The following is a 16,609-nucleotide window of genomic DNA, read 5'->3' as shown; positions in this document are numbered from 1 at the left end:
TCGTCGTCATCATCAATGGTATTTACTGAGGGTTCATCTCTCTGAGTGTATTTGTGGATGCATCTGAGGCTCTTGATAGGTAAACTGAATGGGGCAGCATTGCTTTGAATTTACAGGGAACTTGGAGAAGGCTTGTGTTTGTGTGTGTGTGCGTGAAAGTGGTAGTAAAATGGTGCTTATTAAGCCATCGGGAACAGAAATGGAGATCTGTGCTTTTTTGATTTTTGTTACCGGAATGAACCGGCTGCTGTCACTGTCCTTTCCCCCTTCAGAGTTTGATGTATCAAGATGCATCCCGGTGGGGGATGACGCTGCAGACCTATGTGCAGCTGACTATGTTGGAGCAGCACACTCGCCCACAGGTGCGTTTCATCTGGGGCGGGGCACACGGTGGGAGGGGAGCGCATCAGGGCTTTGTGCAAATAGAAATCCAGATTCCCGTGAACACTCACCCCCTTCACCCCGCACCCCTCCAGCAGGCACAGAATGAGAATTGAATTGCCCCCTCGCCACCCATCTATCTAGCCACTAGGTCACAGGCCCCCAGGAAGTTTGACTGTGGGTCTCGGTCCCAAAGTCTTCGTGACCGAACCAGGCTGCTCTGCTGTTCATCATGGGAGGCGCCGTCACTTTCCATTTCTTTCTACTCCGCCTTGCCCACAGCCTGGTTTCTTTGAATCCAGCTCATTTGTGTGGGTGTGTTCATAGCCCGTTGGCCAAAAAACATCTGGGCTCCGAACATCGGGCCTCTTAACGTTTATCTAGGACTGGGGTCTTCTTTAAATTGGTCTGGGACTGGATCTGAGGGGGGCATCTAGAATGTATCTAGAGCCCCAGGGATCAGCCAGTAGAAGATGTGTGTTACACGCTGGGCCAGATCCAAGGTAATCAGGTCAGACCCGATTCTTGTCTGGAGAAGGGAGAAGCAGGTATCTTAGCTCTGTTTTACAGATAAGGAAACTGAGGCCCCGAGAAGTTGTGACCTGCCCAAGGTCACGCAGCAGGCTCGTGGCTGAGCTGGGCCTAGAACTTGGGTCTCCTGACTCCCAGCCCTAGGTTGGTTTACCGACGCCCCATCCTAGACCTTCAAGGGCTCCTGCATCACTCCCAGGGTCACTTTGGTGCAGGTGCCAGAGCCCACGCGGGTCACTTTTGGCTTGGGGACCTACTGGTGTACAGCAGCGTGGAGTGGAGCATCCAAGATCCGCAGCTTGGGGGTTGAGGGGGCTGTGAAGGGCATCCATTATTTCTGCCCCTTCCTCCACCCGTGACCGGCCGGGGACGTGCCCTCTGCATGCAGGACACACCCAACAAAATACCTTTAACGGATTGGTGACGGGTGAGGTGCCGGGACATTGGAACGTGGAGAGGGCCAGGGCCAAGAGATGGGTTCAGCGTCGAGCAGCATAATGCCTGTCACCCAATTCTGACCAAAAGGAATTTCACAGCCCAGGATCAGGGCTCTCCCTCAGTTCCTGCCATTCTCCTGGGTGCTGCCTGGCAGCCTGGCTTAGCAAGGGCCCTAGTGAGGTAGAGCGGGGCTCGAATAACTAACTAACGTCTCTTTTCTCCTCAGACGTCTCCTATCCGAATGATGGAAAGGTCAATCCACAGCGCAAAATACATTTTTGTAGAAAACCTATACAGGAGGTACGGTATGTGTGTTCCTGTGGAGGGTTGGTAAATGGAGCTTTCTAAGGGACATGAAGTCACCCCGCATGACCCTCTTCGCGGTGTTTCTCTTTGCTTATCCTGGCACCTGTAGCCTTAATTCTTGATAGGAAGCAGTGGGTGAGGGGCCAGAGGGCAGGGTCAGGGCGGGTGCTGTTAGAACCGACAGTGATGTCCCTAGGCCTTTTCCTGTTCAAGTCACAGAGGTGATGGTGATGTTGGTTGGCAGGATCGAAGAGGGGGCGAGAGCCGAGGTGGGTTTCCGACGCGGCGGACAGAAGGGCAGACAATCCCTTGGCGCTTCAGCTTTCTAAGGTCCCCAGTTTGCTCTCTGTCCTGTGTGACTTCATTCCTCACGGTGCCGTTCCTTGTCTACAGTGCCGCGGAAGGTAACCACCAACGAGAGGGTAGGTGGGGGTTGAGCAAGAAGCAGTTAGCTTTGTGGAGAGTCTCCATTCCTAAGTGGCATTTACGTTGCCCTGTACCTGGAAGGTCAGAGTTGATGATGTGTGAACCATCGTCGGGTTCTTGGAGCACCGTATTCAGATCTTCCCAACCCCACGAGCTCTGCTCGTCAGAATCCACGAGATGGCAGCCACATCACACGGGCTTCCCAGGGTGCCCGTTGTCCTTTCTCTTTCTCTGCTGCCCAGAGTGTCTAGGAGAAAGCATGCAGTGGAGCAATGTTAATCAAGTTTCAAGTGGCGAGTGAAATACCTAACTTTGTGTGCCTATGTCCGTCTGTGCTCAGCTTTGTTCTTTCCTACCGTTTCGGAAGTCCAGGGTGAAGACACACCCACTCCTACAAATGACAGCTTTTTTGAAAGGTTGGGGTGGTGTTTCCGTCTCCTTAAAAGCCCCCTTTTAGATGCTGAAAGTAATGGTTTGATCTTGCAGCTTCCCTTTAAAATGGGAGCAAGAAGGAACAGGAAGTGGGTATTGACGAGTGAGAGGGGGGGAGAGAAATTGGGACAGTGATGAAGGGAGTCTTAAAAAGCCTTACGTCTTTCAAGGGCCGGCACTGGGAATGATCTCAGCAGCGTGGCTCAGTGGAAAGAGCCTAGGCTTGGGAGTCAGAGGTCATGGGTTTGAATTCCGGCCCTTCCACTTGTCAGCTGTGTGACTGTGGACAAGTCCCTTAACTTCTCTATGCCTCAGTTCCCTCATCTGTAAAATGGCGATTAAGACTGTGAACCTCACGTGGGACAACCTGATTACCCTGTCTCTACCCCAGTGCTTAGAACAGTGCTCTGCACATAGTAAGCACTTAACAAATACCAACATTATTGTTATTATTATCTCTAAGAAGCGGGCAGATTTGCAAATTCCGATGAGGTGTATTGGCTTAATTCCCCATCGGGTTGTCTGTGTTCTCTAAAGACCCAAGGCACAACATGCCATGTAAGCTGACGGTGGACCAGCCTGTCGCTGCTGACCATCGTCCAGTGTGCTCATCAGGAGACAAAGAGCCAGCATTTTCCCCAGAAGGTCAGACAGAGTGGGTGGAAGACATAAGGACTTAAAGTTCACTCTGTTCTCATTTTGGAGAAGCCTCAGTCCTATGATGTGTTCCAGGGACAAGTACATCCTCTGAAGCTTTTGGTAGGAAATGTGCTGTGGGGAGAGCCTAAGGGTAAACACCGACTTTTAAAGTTAGTGGGAAGTGGTCCGTGCTGACTGGATCCGAGCTTTGGGAACCCGTCCTCGGGAACTCTGGCGGCCACCTGTTTCTCACCCTGGGCCTCCAGGCGTCAGGTCCCATGGTGGCAAGGCCGGTGCCAACCCAAACGGGGTCTGCACAAGCCCAAATGCTATTTTTCAGCCTCGCCCTACTGGATTGGGAACACACATATCGTAGCAAAGCCCCCTTGAGTTTTTTTCTAAATTTTATTTATTTTAAATGCTATCTGTTAAGCATTTACTATGTGCCAGGCACTGTAATAATAATAATGTTGGCATTTGTTAAGCACTTACTATGTGCAGAGCACCGTTCTAAGTGCTGGGGTAGATACAGGGTAATCAGATTGTCCCTCGTGAGGCTCACAGTCTTAATCCCCATTTTACAGATGAGGTAATTGAGGCACAGAGAAGTTAAGTGACTTGCCCACAGTCACACAGCTGATGAGTGGCGGAGCCGGGATTGGAACCCAAGACCTCTGACTCCCAAGCCTGCACTCTTTGCACTGAGCCACGCTGCTTCTCTGTACTAAGCACTGGGGTAGATTCACGGTTGGACACAGTCCCTCTCCCACAAAGGGCTCACAGTCTTAATCCCCAGTTTACAGATGAGATAATGGAGGCACAGAGAAGTGAAGCAACTTGCTCAAGGTCACACAGCAGACAAGTGGTAGAGCTGGATTTAGAATACAGGTCCTCTGACTCCCAGACCCGTGCTCTATCCAGTAGGCCATGCGGTTTCTCTTTCCTTTGACCACTAGTTTGATTTGACTCTGCAGACCACCCCTTTCTCCTGGACCCGCTATGCAGCCTTGATATTTCTGACACTGCTTCTCCACAGTGTAATTTCCTTCTAGAGGAACGCCGGGCCACTTATTATCATCATCATTATCGAGGCTCATAGCACTTTGAGTAGGTAGAACACTTTGATTTTTCCGAGGTGCTTTCACTCACTCATCTCATTGTGTTTTCACAACAATCCTGTGAGGTGGAGAGAGGCAGGTATTATTATCCCCACTTTATAGATGAGGATGATTAGGCCCAGAGAAGTTAAGGAACGTGACCAAGGTCACACAGCAGGACAGAGGTACAGATGGTACTAGAATCCTGCCTCGTAATCCCCTCCTCTTTCTGCTAGGCCACGCTCAAAAAGTGCTGATGATGCTGATGATGAAATCATAGTTCAACAGTGCACCCTCCAATTATTGGGTAGTAAATCGGCCACAAAACATAACTCCTTAACAAAGAACGTTAGGCCTCTTTTTAAGTAAGGAGGATTGCTTGCTTGTCAGTGACTGAACTTTTTGACATTACTGTTTTGATGAAATGAACCTGTTGATACTTGATCTTTAATCAATCAATAGTATTTTCCGAGTGCCTTCTTGGGGCAGAACACTGCATTGAGCACTTGGGAGAGCACAATAGAGTTAGTAGACCTGATCCCCCCCGGCTCAGTGAGCTTACAGTCTAGTGGCAAATTAAATGACAAATTAGTCATTTGATTTTTTACGGTTCTTGAAAACCTTTTACTAAGTCTCCTCAACTTCCTCTGTGTTCCCATTGGTATAACCCTCTATTTGCACTTATTTGTATATAGACTGTAAGCCCCTCCTGGGCAGGGAATGTGCCTACCAACTCATATTGTACTCCCCCAAGTGCTTAGTACATTGTTCTGTACACAGTAGGTACTCAAGTATTATTGATTGATATTACTTTTTGTACATATTTTATACTTTTTTACTTTCTCCTGTCTGTAATGGATTTTAGTGTCTGTCTCCCCCACTAGCACCTTGAAGGCAGGGATCATCAATATTTGTTGAGCACTTACTGTGTGCAGAGCACTGTACTAAGCGCTTGGGATAGTACAATTTATCGATATAACTGACATAATCCCTGGCCACAGTGAGCTCACAGTCTAGTGGGGGAGACAGACATTAATATAAATGAATAAATTACAGATATGTACATAAGTGCTGTGGGGCTGGGGAGGGGGGAATGAATAAAGGGAGCAAGTCAGGACGACGACACAGAAGCGAATGGAAGTAAAGGAAAAGAAGGCTTAGTCTTGGAGATGTGACTTCAATATGGCTTTGAAGTTGGGGAGAATAATTGTTGCATATGAAGAGGGAGGGCATTCCAGGCCAGAGGCAGGACGTGGGCAAGAGATTGGCGGCAGGATGGATGAGATCAAGTTACAGTGAATGGGTTGGCATTAGAGGATTGAAGTGTGCAGGCTGGGTTTTAGTAGGAGAATAGCAAGGTGAGGTAGGAGGGGGCAAGGTGAGTGAGTGCTTTAAAGCCAATGGTGAGGAGTTTCTGTTTGATGTGGAGGTGTATGGGCAACCACTGGAGGTTCTCAAGGAGTGGGGAAACATGGCCTAAATGTTTTTGTAGAAAAATGATCCAGGCAGAAAAGGGAGAGACAGGAGGCAGGGGGAGGTCAGCAAGGAGGCTGGTACAGTAATCAAGGCAGGATGTGATAAGTGCTTGGGTTAACGTGATAGTTTGGATGGAAAGGAAGGGACAGATTTTATCGATGTCGTGGAGGTTGAACCAAAAGGATTTAGTGATAGATTGAATATGTGGGTTGAATGAGAGAGAGAGGAGTCAAGGATAATGCCATGGGTTGAATGAGAGAGAGAGGAGTCAAGGATAATGCCACGGGTATGGGCTTGTGAAACAGGAAGAATGCCATCTACAGTGATGGGAAAGTCAGGGGAAGGACAGGGTTTGGGTGGGAAGATAAGGAGTTCTGTTTTTGACATATTAAGCTTGAGGTGATGGCTCAGTGGAAAGAGCCTGGGCTTGGGAGTCATAGCCCATGGGTTTGAATCCCGGCTCCAACGCTTGTCAGCTGTGTGACCTTGGGCAAGTGACTTAACTTCTCTGTGCCTCAGTTACCTCATCTGTAAAATGGGGATTAAGATTGTGATCCTCATGTGGGACAACCTGATGACCCTGTATCTCCCCCAGCGCTTAGAACAGTGCTCTGCACATAGTAAGCGCTTAACAAATACCAACAATATAGCAGAACATCCAAGTAGAAATCTCTTGAAGGCGGAAGGAAATGCAAGACTGCGGAGAGGGAGTTAAACGTTCAGAACAACTTGTTGAGGGCAGTGGTCGTGGGTGTCAATAAGGATGGAGAAATGATGTCTGCTAACTCTATTTTCCTCTCCCAAGCGTTCGGTACAGTGCTCTGCACACAGCAGATGGTAAACTCATTCATTCATTTAATCGTATTTATTGAGCGCTTACTATGTGCAGAGCACTGTACTTAGTGCTTTGAAAATACAGTTCAGCAACAAATAGAGACAATCCCTACCCACAACGGGCTCACAGTCTAGAAGGGGGGAGACAGGCATCAAAACAAGTAAACAGTTATCAGTAGCCTCAATATCAATAAATAGAATTATAGATATATACATATCATTAATATAAATAAGTAGAATTATAAATATGTGCATGTATATACAAGTGCTTTTGTGGGGGTAGAGCAAAGGGAGCGAGTCGGGCTATGAGGAGGGGAGGGGGAGCTGAGGAAAAGGTGGGCTTAGTCTGGGAAGGCCTCCTGGAGGAGGTGAGCCTTCAGTAGGGCTTATCGTGTCTGCTAACCTGATTGGATTCTCCCAGCACTCAATACCTGGCTCTGCCCACAGTAGATGATAAGCTCCTAGAAGACAGGGATCGCATCTACTAACTTGATTTTCCTCTTCCTAACGCTCTATACGTGCTGTTTGAGAGCAAGGATTGTGTATGTTAACTCAATTGGACTCCCCCAAGTGCTTGACACAGACTTAAACACTCAAAAGATCCTATTGGTTGATTATTATTAGAAAAAAATGTTAAAGAATTGTTTCATCAGAGACCGTGTTCTACGAATTACTGGGGTAAAAACAGTGGGAAGTTCTAGGATTTCTCTCCTGTGAATCAGTCTGTAAATTTAAGCAATCAAGCCACCCATGAGTTTAACCTTCTGCCCTTATGGGCACCTCGAGACTGTTGGGTAGCTGTTTCCATTTCTCCCAGGGCTGTTTCTCTCTCTTATCTCTAGATTATAAGCTCATTACAGGCAGGGAACATGTCTGCTAATTCTGTTGGATTGTACTCTCCCAAGCACTTAGTGCTCTGTACATACTAAGCACTCAATCAATACTATTAATTGATAATCTTGTGTCTCCAAGAGCTTGGACTGGGCCACTTCTTCTCTCTTTCCCTTTTGCATAGTGAAAATGCCAATTCCTCCCTCCATTTCCTGTGGTGGCAAGGAGACCACTGCCAAAGAGGCAGCAGAGAGATCTGCAAGGAGCTGGTCCAGCCAACCCCCATCCCAAGTTAGCAAAATTTGTAACAACTTACACAGATTGGAAGACCTGGAGCGTGCACTAGGAGTGGTCTTTTTTAGCAGAGGGCGGTTAAGGCACCCAAGAGTCTCAGAGAGGACAGAGAGAGTTTCTACTGTCTTCTTGTCTGTGTCCCCGGGCACTACTTCTTGATTGTTGATCTGTTCCATTCGCAAATGAGGGAGGTCAACTCATTTCCATGCTCCTGACAACATTTCCCAGTTTACATTAGAGGAAGGAGATGAGGAAATGTTCATTTTTTTTAAATGGTATTTGTTAAGCACTTATTTTGTATTAGGCACTAGTCTAAGCTCTGGGGTAGATGCCAGCTCATTAGGTTGGACACAGTTCAGGTCCCACATGGGGCTCACAGTCTTAATCCCCATTTTACGGATGAGGTAATAATAATTAATAATTATGGTATTTAAGTGCTTACTACGTGCCAAGCAGGGTAACTGAGGCATTTCTTTTGGTAGTTTTGACAAACATCAAAATAAATAAATGTCTCCCCCGATTAGACTGTAAGCCCGTCAAACGGCAGGGACCGTCTCTATCTGTTGCCGACTTGTTCATTCCAAGCGCTTAGTACAGTGCTCTGCACATAGTAAGCGCTCAATAAATACTATTGAATGAATGAATGAATGAAATTACAGGTAAGGGGAAGCAACAGAGTTCAAAACCATGGACCTAAGGGGAGGTGACAATAATCAATCGATTGATCGATTATATTTATAAATACATGGAGTGGGGAGGGGGATGAGAACCCAAATGCTGAGGTAACGCAGATGTGCTGGACAGGCAGTAGGAGATAGTCGGAGTTAACATCAGGGAAATCGGAGATGTGATTTCAGAAGGTCCTTGAAGATGGGGAGAGCAGTGGTCTGCTGGTTGTGAAGGAGGATGGGGTTCCAGGCAAATAGGAAGGTTTGAGTAAGGGGGTGGTGGAGAGAGAGATGAGGAGGCCCCGTTAGTAGGTTGTCACTTGGGCTGCTGTTTTGGACGATTCTGAGTCCTGGCTTATCTGACACAACAAAGAGACTGAGAAACAGATCATCTTAGCTCACCAAAGGTTTTCTTCTCTGCTGGGTGCTACAATTTGGTGCTACTGGCCCTGGCGATGGGGTCACCCGTCGGGAACCACCGATGACCCTCGGTCAAGCCTCTTCCTGTACACAGTGAGGTGTGCGTGGAGGCTGAGGCACCAGACCGACCTCAGACCATGCAGACGAGGGTCAGCCTTGGCCCAGCGGTGCTTAAGGTGTGTTCGCAGGGGAGGGGGCGCAGCCTTTCACACCGCAGGGTTTTCCCAACCTCTTCTTCAGGCAGGATTGTGCGGTTGCTTCTGCAGAGGGAAATGCCGACAGCAGAGGCTGAAATGGGGTCAAACGGCTGAGTGCATTTGTGCGAACTGACCCTCCCCCCCATCTCTCCCTCTTTCTCTCTCTCTTTCTCTCCCCCCAACCCCTTTCAGTGGAAAGATGCCAGAGGTAGATTACGTGGTGCTAACGGAATGGTTTGACTGGATTATGAAGAATATCGCTGTCCCGGTTGATTTGATAGGTAAGGGCAACTTCCCTTCCTGATGACTGACTGCCGAGGTTCAGGATGCCTTCAGAGTCTTCCTATCGGGGTGAGGGGGTAGGGAGAAGGTGGAAGAAATGTAGAGGACCCAGATGAGAATGTTTTTGTTTCTTTTGGGGTTTTTTTCTTCATTTTCCTGTTCATTTCTAAGGCCCCTTAACTTCCATGGTGGAAGCAACTGTATTTCTGAACTCAGTTCAACCTCCTCCCCACCTTCCCATGAGGTGCAGGGGGTGGGTTTTCCCTCCGCCCAGTCTGTAGCCATCTATCAATCAGTCAATGATTCTATTGAGTGCTTACCACGTGCAGAGCACTGTACTAAGTGCTTGGGAGAGTACAATACCACAGAGTTTATAGAAATGTTCCTTGCCCATCAGGAGCTCTTGGTTTTAGAGGGGAAGGCAGACAGTAAAATAAATTACGCATATGTACGTACATAAGTGCTGTGGGATGTATAAGATGGGCTTCAAGGGTGCAGATCCAAGTGTGAGGTTGGTGCAGAAGGGAGAGGGAGTAGAGAGTGCTCCAGCACTTAGAACAGTGCTCCAACGCTTAGAACAGTGTTCGGCATATAGTAAGTGCTTTACAAATACCATAATTATTATAGAGGAAATGAGAGTTTAGTCACAGAAGATCTCTTGAAGGAGATGGGATTTTTCTAAGGCTTTTAAGGTGGGGAGAGCAGTGGTCTGGCAAATAGGAAGGGGAAAGGAGTTACAGGTCAGAGGGGGGATGTGGGTAAGGGGTTGGCAGTGGTTTAGACAAGATTGAAGTACAGTGAGTAGGTTTGGGTTGGAGGAGCCAAGTTTGCGGCCGGGTTGTAGTAGGAAATCAGCAAGGTAAGATAGGAGGGGGCGAGCTGATAAAGTGCTTTAAAACCGAGGGTAGATTTTCTGTTTGTGGAGGTGGGTGGGCAACCACTAGAGGTTTTTGAGGAGTGGGGAGACATGAACTGAACTTTTTTTTTTTAGGAAAATGATCCATCAAGCAGAGTTAAATATGGACTAGAGTGGGGAGAGACAGAAGGCAGGGAGATCAGCAAGGAGGCTGATGCAGTAACCAAGGTGGGGTAGGATAAGTGCCCGGATCATCATAGTAGCACTGTGAGAGCAAATGGTGGATTTCAGTGGTGGCGTGAAGGTAGAACCTGCAGGATTTGGTGACAGATTGAATATGTGGGTTGAATGAGAGAGATGAGAGAAAAATAATGCCAAGGTTCCAGGCTTATGAAGCAGGGAGGATGGTGGTGCTGTCTACAGTGATGGGAAAGTCAGGGGGAGGACAGGGTTTGGGTGGGAAGAAGAGGAATTCTACTTTGGATATGTTTAGTCTGAGATGTCACCGATACATCCAAGTAGAGATGTCCTGAAGGCAGTAGGAAGTGCGAGCCCGTAGAGAAGAAGAGAGGTCAGGGCTGGAGAGGACGATTTGAGAATCGTCTAGGAAGAGATGGTAGTTGAAACCGTGGGAGAGATTAAGTTCTCCAAGGGAGAAGTCACTCCCATTCCTCTGGCTCTCCTGAGCCACAAGCAACAAACCTCTGGCCTGACTGATATGATTAAGCTCTTTGGCCACCCTTGTGGCCCTGCCAACCCTGGCCCCACTGCTTCCCTGCTCCTACTATTGCTGGGGCAGATCACACCCTTTTTTAAATGGAATTTGTAAAGCGCTTACTATGTGCCAGGCACCACACTAAGCACTGGGGTAGATAAAGTTTATAGGGTGGACACAGTCCATGTCCCACCTGAGGTTCCCAATCTTCATCCCCATTTTACAGATGAGGGAACCAAGGCATAAAGAAGTGAAGTGACTTGTCCAAGGACACACAGCAGACAAGTGGCGGAGCCAGGATTAGAACCCAGGTCCTTCTGACTCCCAGGCCCGTGCTCAATCCGCTTGGCCACGCTGCTTCTCTGTTCCTCCACCCAGTCTCTTACCTCTTTTTCTTCCTTGGTTTCTGCATCCAAGTCACAACTAGAGGAACTTGCAAAATATATACTGTTTTTTCATGGCAGTTTATCTCCAGACCTCTCCCGAAACTTGTTACAAGAGACTGAAAATGAGATGCCGAGAGGAGGAGAAGGTCATTCCAATGGTAAGGAAACCCTACAATCCTGTCTCCAGGCAGAGGGAAATTCCTCCCTCAATTGCTCCCCGGTTTGTCACTTATTTAACACAGGAACTTGATGTAGAAAAGCCCTGTCCGTTCCCCTCCGCCCCCTCCCCCCCCAACACACACCCAGCATGGCTCGGTGGCAAGAGCACGGTCTTGGGAGCCAGAGGTCATGGGTTCTAATCCCGGATCTGCCACTCATCAGCTGTGTGACTGTGGGCAAGTTACTTCACTTCTCGGTGCCTCAGTTCCCTCATCTGCAAAATGGGGATTAAATGAGCCTCACGTGGGACAAGCTGATTACCCTGTATCTACCCCAGTGCTTAGAACAGTGCTCTGCACATAGTAAGCGCTTAACAAATATCAACATTATTATTATTACCCCACCAGAGTCTCCCATGGCTCTAGAGCCCCTGGATTGTAGGGCACTATGAAGAATTACCCATTGGAGGAGTAGATTGGTAAACTGCCTGGTAAGCGCCACACAGCTAGCCCTGCCCCTCTGAGGGAACAGTGGGGCAGGGCTCCTTCCCTAATGAATATTCAAAAGCTGAGACATAACCAGCTGTCACTTGGAGAGAAAGCGACTTTGCCAGATAATAATGATGGTACTTGTTAAGCGCTTACTATGTGCCAAGCACTGCTCTAAGCGCTGGGATAGATACGAGGTTATCAGGTTGTCCCACGGGGGGCTCACAGTATTAATCCCCATTTTACAGATGAGGGAACTGAGCCACAGAGAAAGGAAGTGACTTGCCTAAAGTCACACAGTTGCCCAGTGGTGGAGCCAGGATTAATAATAATAATAATAATAATAATGTTAGTATTTGTTAAGTGCTTACTATGTGCAGAGCACTGTTCTAAGCGCTGGGGTAGATAAAGGGTAATCAGATTGTTCTATGCGAGGCTCACAGTCTTCATCCCCATTTTACAGATGAAGTAACTGAGGCACAGAGAAGTTAAGTGACTTGCCCACAGTCACACAGCTGACAAGCGGCAGAGCTGGGATTCGAACCCACGACCCCTGACTCCCAAGCCCGAGTTCTTTCCACTAAGCCACGCTGCTTCTCGTATGAGAGCATCCTTAGAGCCGAGGGCTGCTGGTTGTGTTCCGGAGGGATGGCCTTGATTCTTCAGTTAATCGTTGATCAATGGTATTTACTGAACACTTACTCTGGGCAGAGCACTGTACTAAGCACGTGGGAGAGTGTAATAGAGTCAGTCCTCGAGGAGCTTGCAATCCGGTGAGTGCTCAGTAAATACCATTACTACAGTGACTACTCAGCTCCCTGCAGGCTAAACACATCACTTCCACAACCAGGTCGATGTAAAGATCGGAGGGTGAATCCCATTTCCAAGTAGGATGGGACACAAGAATGTGAGAGAACAAGCCAGAGATGCAGCCCACTAACCAGTAGTGAAATGCAGCCCAGGACCCCATTTCACTACACGATCTTGAGGGTGGTTCATTCCTCTTCCATCCTGTCAGGCTAGGGCCTAAGAAGTGAAGTCTTGGGTTCGGGGAAGTCACTGTGGGCCATGGGCACTGTTAACCGAGTACTGGTGGGTTGATGTAGACGTTTAGAAGAAAGGTGAAGCCAACGGTCCCGAAGCACTGGGGACTTCTCCTTCTGGGGTTCAGTTCCAGTGATTTTTATCCCCGCCCCCCGAAACACACGCACACCATCTTTGAAGTGCACCCTGCCCTGTACCTGGATTACACCTGGTTCTCCAAGGATGTAGAGGTGCCTTCCTGCAGACGCTGCTTCAGGAAGCTCACGCTGTAGCACTCAGCATGCTTGACACACCACGCATGCTCACAACCACTTCCTCTGCGCACACCATCGCTTCCCCTGACACCTCCACATGCACGTACACAACCACTTCCTCCGCCGCACACATGCACACCACCGCTTCCCCTGACATCTCCATGTGTATGCACACAACCATGTTCTCCACCGCATGCGTACGCACCACCGCTGCTTCTGGCATGCACACCACCGCTTCCCCTGACACTGCCAAGCGCCTGCACCTGGTCGCTTTCTCCAGCCCCGCGGGGTGCTGGATCTGGATCGATGCCTGAGGTCAGTGAACATGCTCAGATTCTGCCAGAGCGTGGAGTGAAGACTGAGCACATACCTTTCTTATACCCCAGCAGGATTGGGACCAGGTAGGAGTGAGAGAGAAAAAGCCATCATGAATGCAAAGGTTAAGTACTCTTGAAGAAATTAGATTTAAATGGGATGAAGTCGACGCTGCCAAGTAGAGTGCTGCTCCACAAAGCGGTTGGAGGAAAAGAAAATTAATTAGGAATTAACAACAAATGCTTGGGCATCAGCTGCCTGGTCAGATTGGGGCAGAGGGGCAGCATAGACAGTGGCTCCTAAAGTGGTTCTTCATTTCAATCTTCCCTTTGGAGGCTGCTGCTTTTCAATTGATATTTGTCAGCAGTGTGGCACTTTGCTCCAGTCAGCCTGGAAGCGTCCCAACAGGAAAGAGCTGGGAGGTCTGACCTGGAGCCGGAGAAGGGCAGATCGTTGTCCCTTGGGGGCCAGACAGCTTTCGGCAGTTGCCCAGTGCCCAGGCTGGCCACCCCGAAGCAGCAGCACTCAGGAGGCAGGCATTTGGCTTCCAGAGCCCGGTCAAGACAGCAGTGGGGTGGCGAGCGCTCGGGTTCGACTTGGAGTCAGGTGGATGCCCCTGCCGTTCCGTCCCCGTGGTAAGGGTGCCATGCTGAAGGCCAGCCCAAATCCTTCTGGCAGGCAACCGGGGGAAGGTTGCGTGCCCAGTTTGTAGAGTTTGTCCAAGCCGAGCACTGTTCACTGTTGGGGCGGGCCTTTCTCCCACGTGGTCTGTTTGTTTGCTCGGTCGTCGGCCTGGTGGGGACTGGTCGACTGCTCCCCCGCCCCCAACCTTAATTGTGGAATGAAAACAGAGAGGGCGGCGGGTGCCTCGGCCTGCTCCAGCTCCTCGCCGTCTGTGCTTGGCTTTCCTTGCAGGAATATCTGGAAGCGATCCATCACCTCTACGAGGAGTGGCTCATTAAGCAAAGCCTCTTTAAAGTGTCCTCTCCTGTTCTTGTAAGTGAGTGTTTACTTTTCACCTCCAGCAAGTGCCAACAGTCTTAGCAGAATTTTCCCTTGAGGCCCAGCTAGGCCTCTGGAGAAATCAGCTCTCCATTAGTGAACATTAATGCAAGGCAGGTTTCAATAAGGATAAAAAAAATCCACACGCACGGCAAGCTGTGGAGAAGGAAAGCGGGTAGATTCCCCTGGGGGGATCGGGGCCGGAGGCCTCTCGGAGGAGCCTACTCCGACCGCCTGCCCACATGAGCCAGGTCCTGGGGAATTTGCTGCCCCCAGGAGAGCAGATGGCACGGTGGGTAGAGTGTGGCCTCGTGAGCGGAGAACAACCCCACTATAGGCGCAGCCTCTGACTGAGACTCTGAGTCTTCCTCAGGTGGAGGCTGAGGTTAGTACACAGGGGCCAAGCCGCCCTCTCTCCCACTGACAATCCTGGGCGATCAGACAGGGCCCTTTCCTCAATCGGTTGCCATTTGTTTGTTTTCCAGGTGATGGAGGCAAACCACGACATGCCAGAAATGTTAGAGCAATTTGAACAGAACTGGGACCGAATACTAGCCCCCAAGACCATGTAGCACGGTTCGTAGGGCTGGGGAAATCTGTCTGTCCGAGCGGCCCAGGGAGACGTCTTGTCCAGATGACTGTCGGTTTGGCTGGGGGATGGAGTTTGGCTCCATTATCTCATGAATGATTTTCCTGTCAAGTTCTGGTTTGTTTGTAAGTTGGCAGTGACATCGCCCCACTTCTTTTGTCCAAACACCAGAGGTGTGGTCCCCACCCCCGAAGCCAATGGGCCCTCCCAAATATCTCCTCATATCTTGACCAGGCCCAGGCTCACACAGTGGGCCTCAGACTACTTGGGCAGTGGTCGGGCAGGTCTGGTAAAACCAGTCATGTTGCCAGGTCACCATTGGGTGGCTGCTCTGTGCCACAAACGGCCCCCACCGATCTCTGATCTCCGGTTGAATTAACGCTCGGGGAGGGGGTTCACGGAGGGGGGCCCGAGAGTTCTGTCTATGGCAGGTGCTGCTGTCAGAAGGTGCCTGATGGAGGCTACTTCACCCTGCTTCCCTACTGCCATCAAGGGACACCCTATTGGTAGCTCACTCTCCGCCGATGGCCCGGTCTTTCTGAGGTCTGAAGAAACCAGTCAATGGTCCAGGGCCCCATCTGTAATTTCAAGAATACTCTTGAAGTGTTTTGGGGAAACACCAGGGTTCCAGATTTGTCGCCAAGTTGGCTCACCCCCAGGCTTTAACTGAATTGTTAGCATGAGGCTCATCCAAGAATTATGCTCACAGCTTTTCTGTAATTGGAAGGTCTTTAAAGCACTTCATTTTCCACATCGCACTCGTTCTTTCCATCTCGACGGTAAATGTTGAGGCAGGCAGTCTGTGACTACTGCCCAACCCTCAAGAGCACTACGGCTTCAAAATGCTCTCAGGCCTGATTGCTGGGTTTCGATTCAAAGGCACTCATTTGGCTCTGTGAATGAGGTCCCACAATATTCATTAGCGCAGTACTCATAACCCTTAGGTGATCCCTTTTTTAACCATTTTCAAATACAGATGTCATTGACATAAGTGGAGCGCTTTGTCATAATGGCTAAGCAAGCTTTTTCAGCTGAGGTCATCTGTACCAGTCAGCTACTTTTAGCATTTCAAGCCGGAAGCAAGTGGCATCAGCCAAGCCAGGTACCAAGGTGGAGTACAATCCTTCAGTGGTGCGATGTCTAGCGTTCTCCAGTTCAGATCCGGAGCCACATGTCGTGGTTTCATGGGTTCGGGTATCCTTGTGTGTCTCTTTGCTGTTCTGATTAAAACTACCACTCTGGCAACTATCTAAAATGGAGACTGTTTGTTCTGAACGCAAACCAAATGATCAGAAGGGAAATGGTCTAACATTTTGGGGAAAATTCTGGCCCAAATAGAGCTGTGCCAACAGGGGAAAGATTTACAGCTGCTGTCACCATCATCATCGCCATTGTCATCGTCACAGGCGACAGCACGGCGCCTGGCAGAGAGCATGGGAGTCAGGAGATTCAGGTTCTAGTGTTGTGGGTCAGGGACTGTTTAGAATTCTCTTGCATGTAATTTTTCCCAGTGCTTAGTATAGTGCTTTGCACACAGTAGGCACTTACT

General features: G+C 49.2%; 1 protein-coding gene across 4 annotated transcripts in view; it reads left to right on the top strand.

Moving 5' to 3' along the window:
• TK2 (thymidine kinase 2) overlaps window positions 1–16,315 on the top strand; it is a 32,273-nt gene extending 15,958 nt beyond the window's left edge. For 2 of the 4 annotated variants that reach the window (XM_029051434.1, XM_029051442.1), the window contains 6 exons: window positions 273–362; window positions 1,577–1,650; window positions 9,163–9,251; window positions 11,288–11,367; window positions 14,385–14,465; window positions 14,957–16,315. In XM_029051434.1, coding sequence (XP_028907267.1) covers window positions 273–362; window positions 1,577–1,650; window positions 9,163–9,251; window positions 11,288–11,367; window positions 14,385–14,465; window positions 14,957–15,043 — 501 coding nt within the window. In that variant the 3' untranslated portion in view covers window positions 15,044–16,315. Of the gene's footprint in view, window positions 1–272; window positions 363–1,576; window positions 1,651–9,162; window positions 9,252–11,287; window positions 11,368–14,384; window positions 14,470–14,956 lie in introns of all 4 variants that reach the window. The other 2 variants (XM_029051435.1, XM_029051436.1) reach the window with 2 other exon arrangements.
• The last annotated feature ends 294 nt before the right edge of the window (window positions 16,316–16,609 follow it).

The sequence above is a fragment of the Ornithorhynchus anatinus genome, chromosome X1 (assembly GCF_004115215.2).
Source record: "Ornithorhynchus anatinus isolate Pmale09 chromosome X1, mOrnAna1.pri.v4, whole genome shotgun sequence".
NCBI classification, from domain to species: Eukaryota; Metazoa; Chordata; class Mammalia; order Monotremata; family Ornithorhynchidae; genus Ornithorhynchus; species Ornithorhynchus anatinus.
The sequence above is the reverse complement of the archived record's forward strand: the minus strand, read 5'-3'. Positions and strand labels throughout refer to the sequence as shown.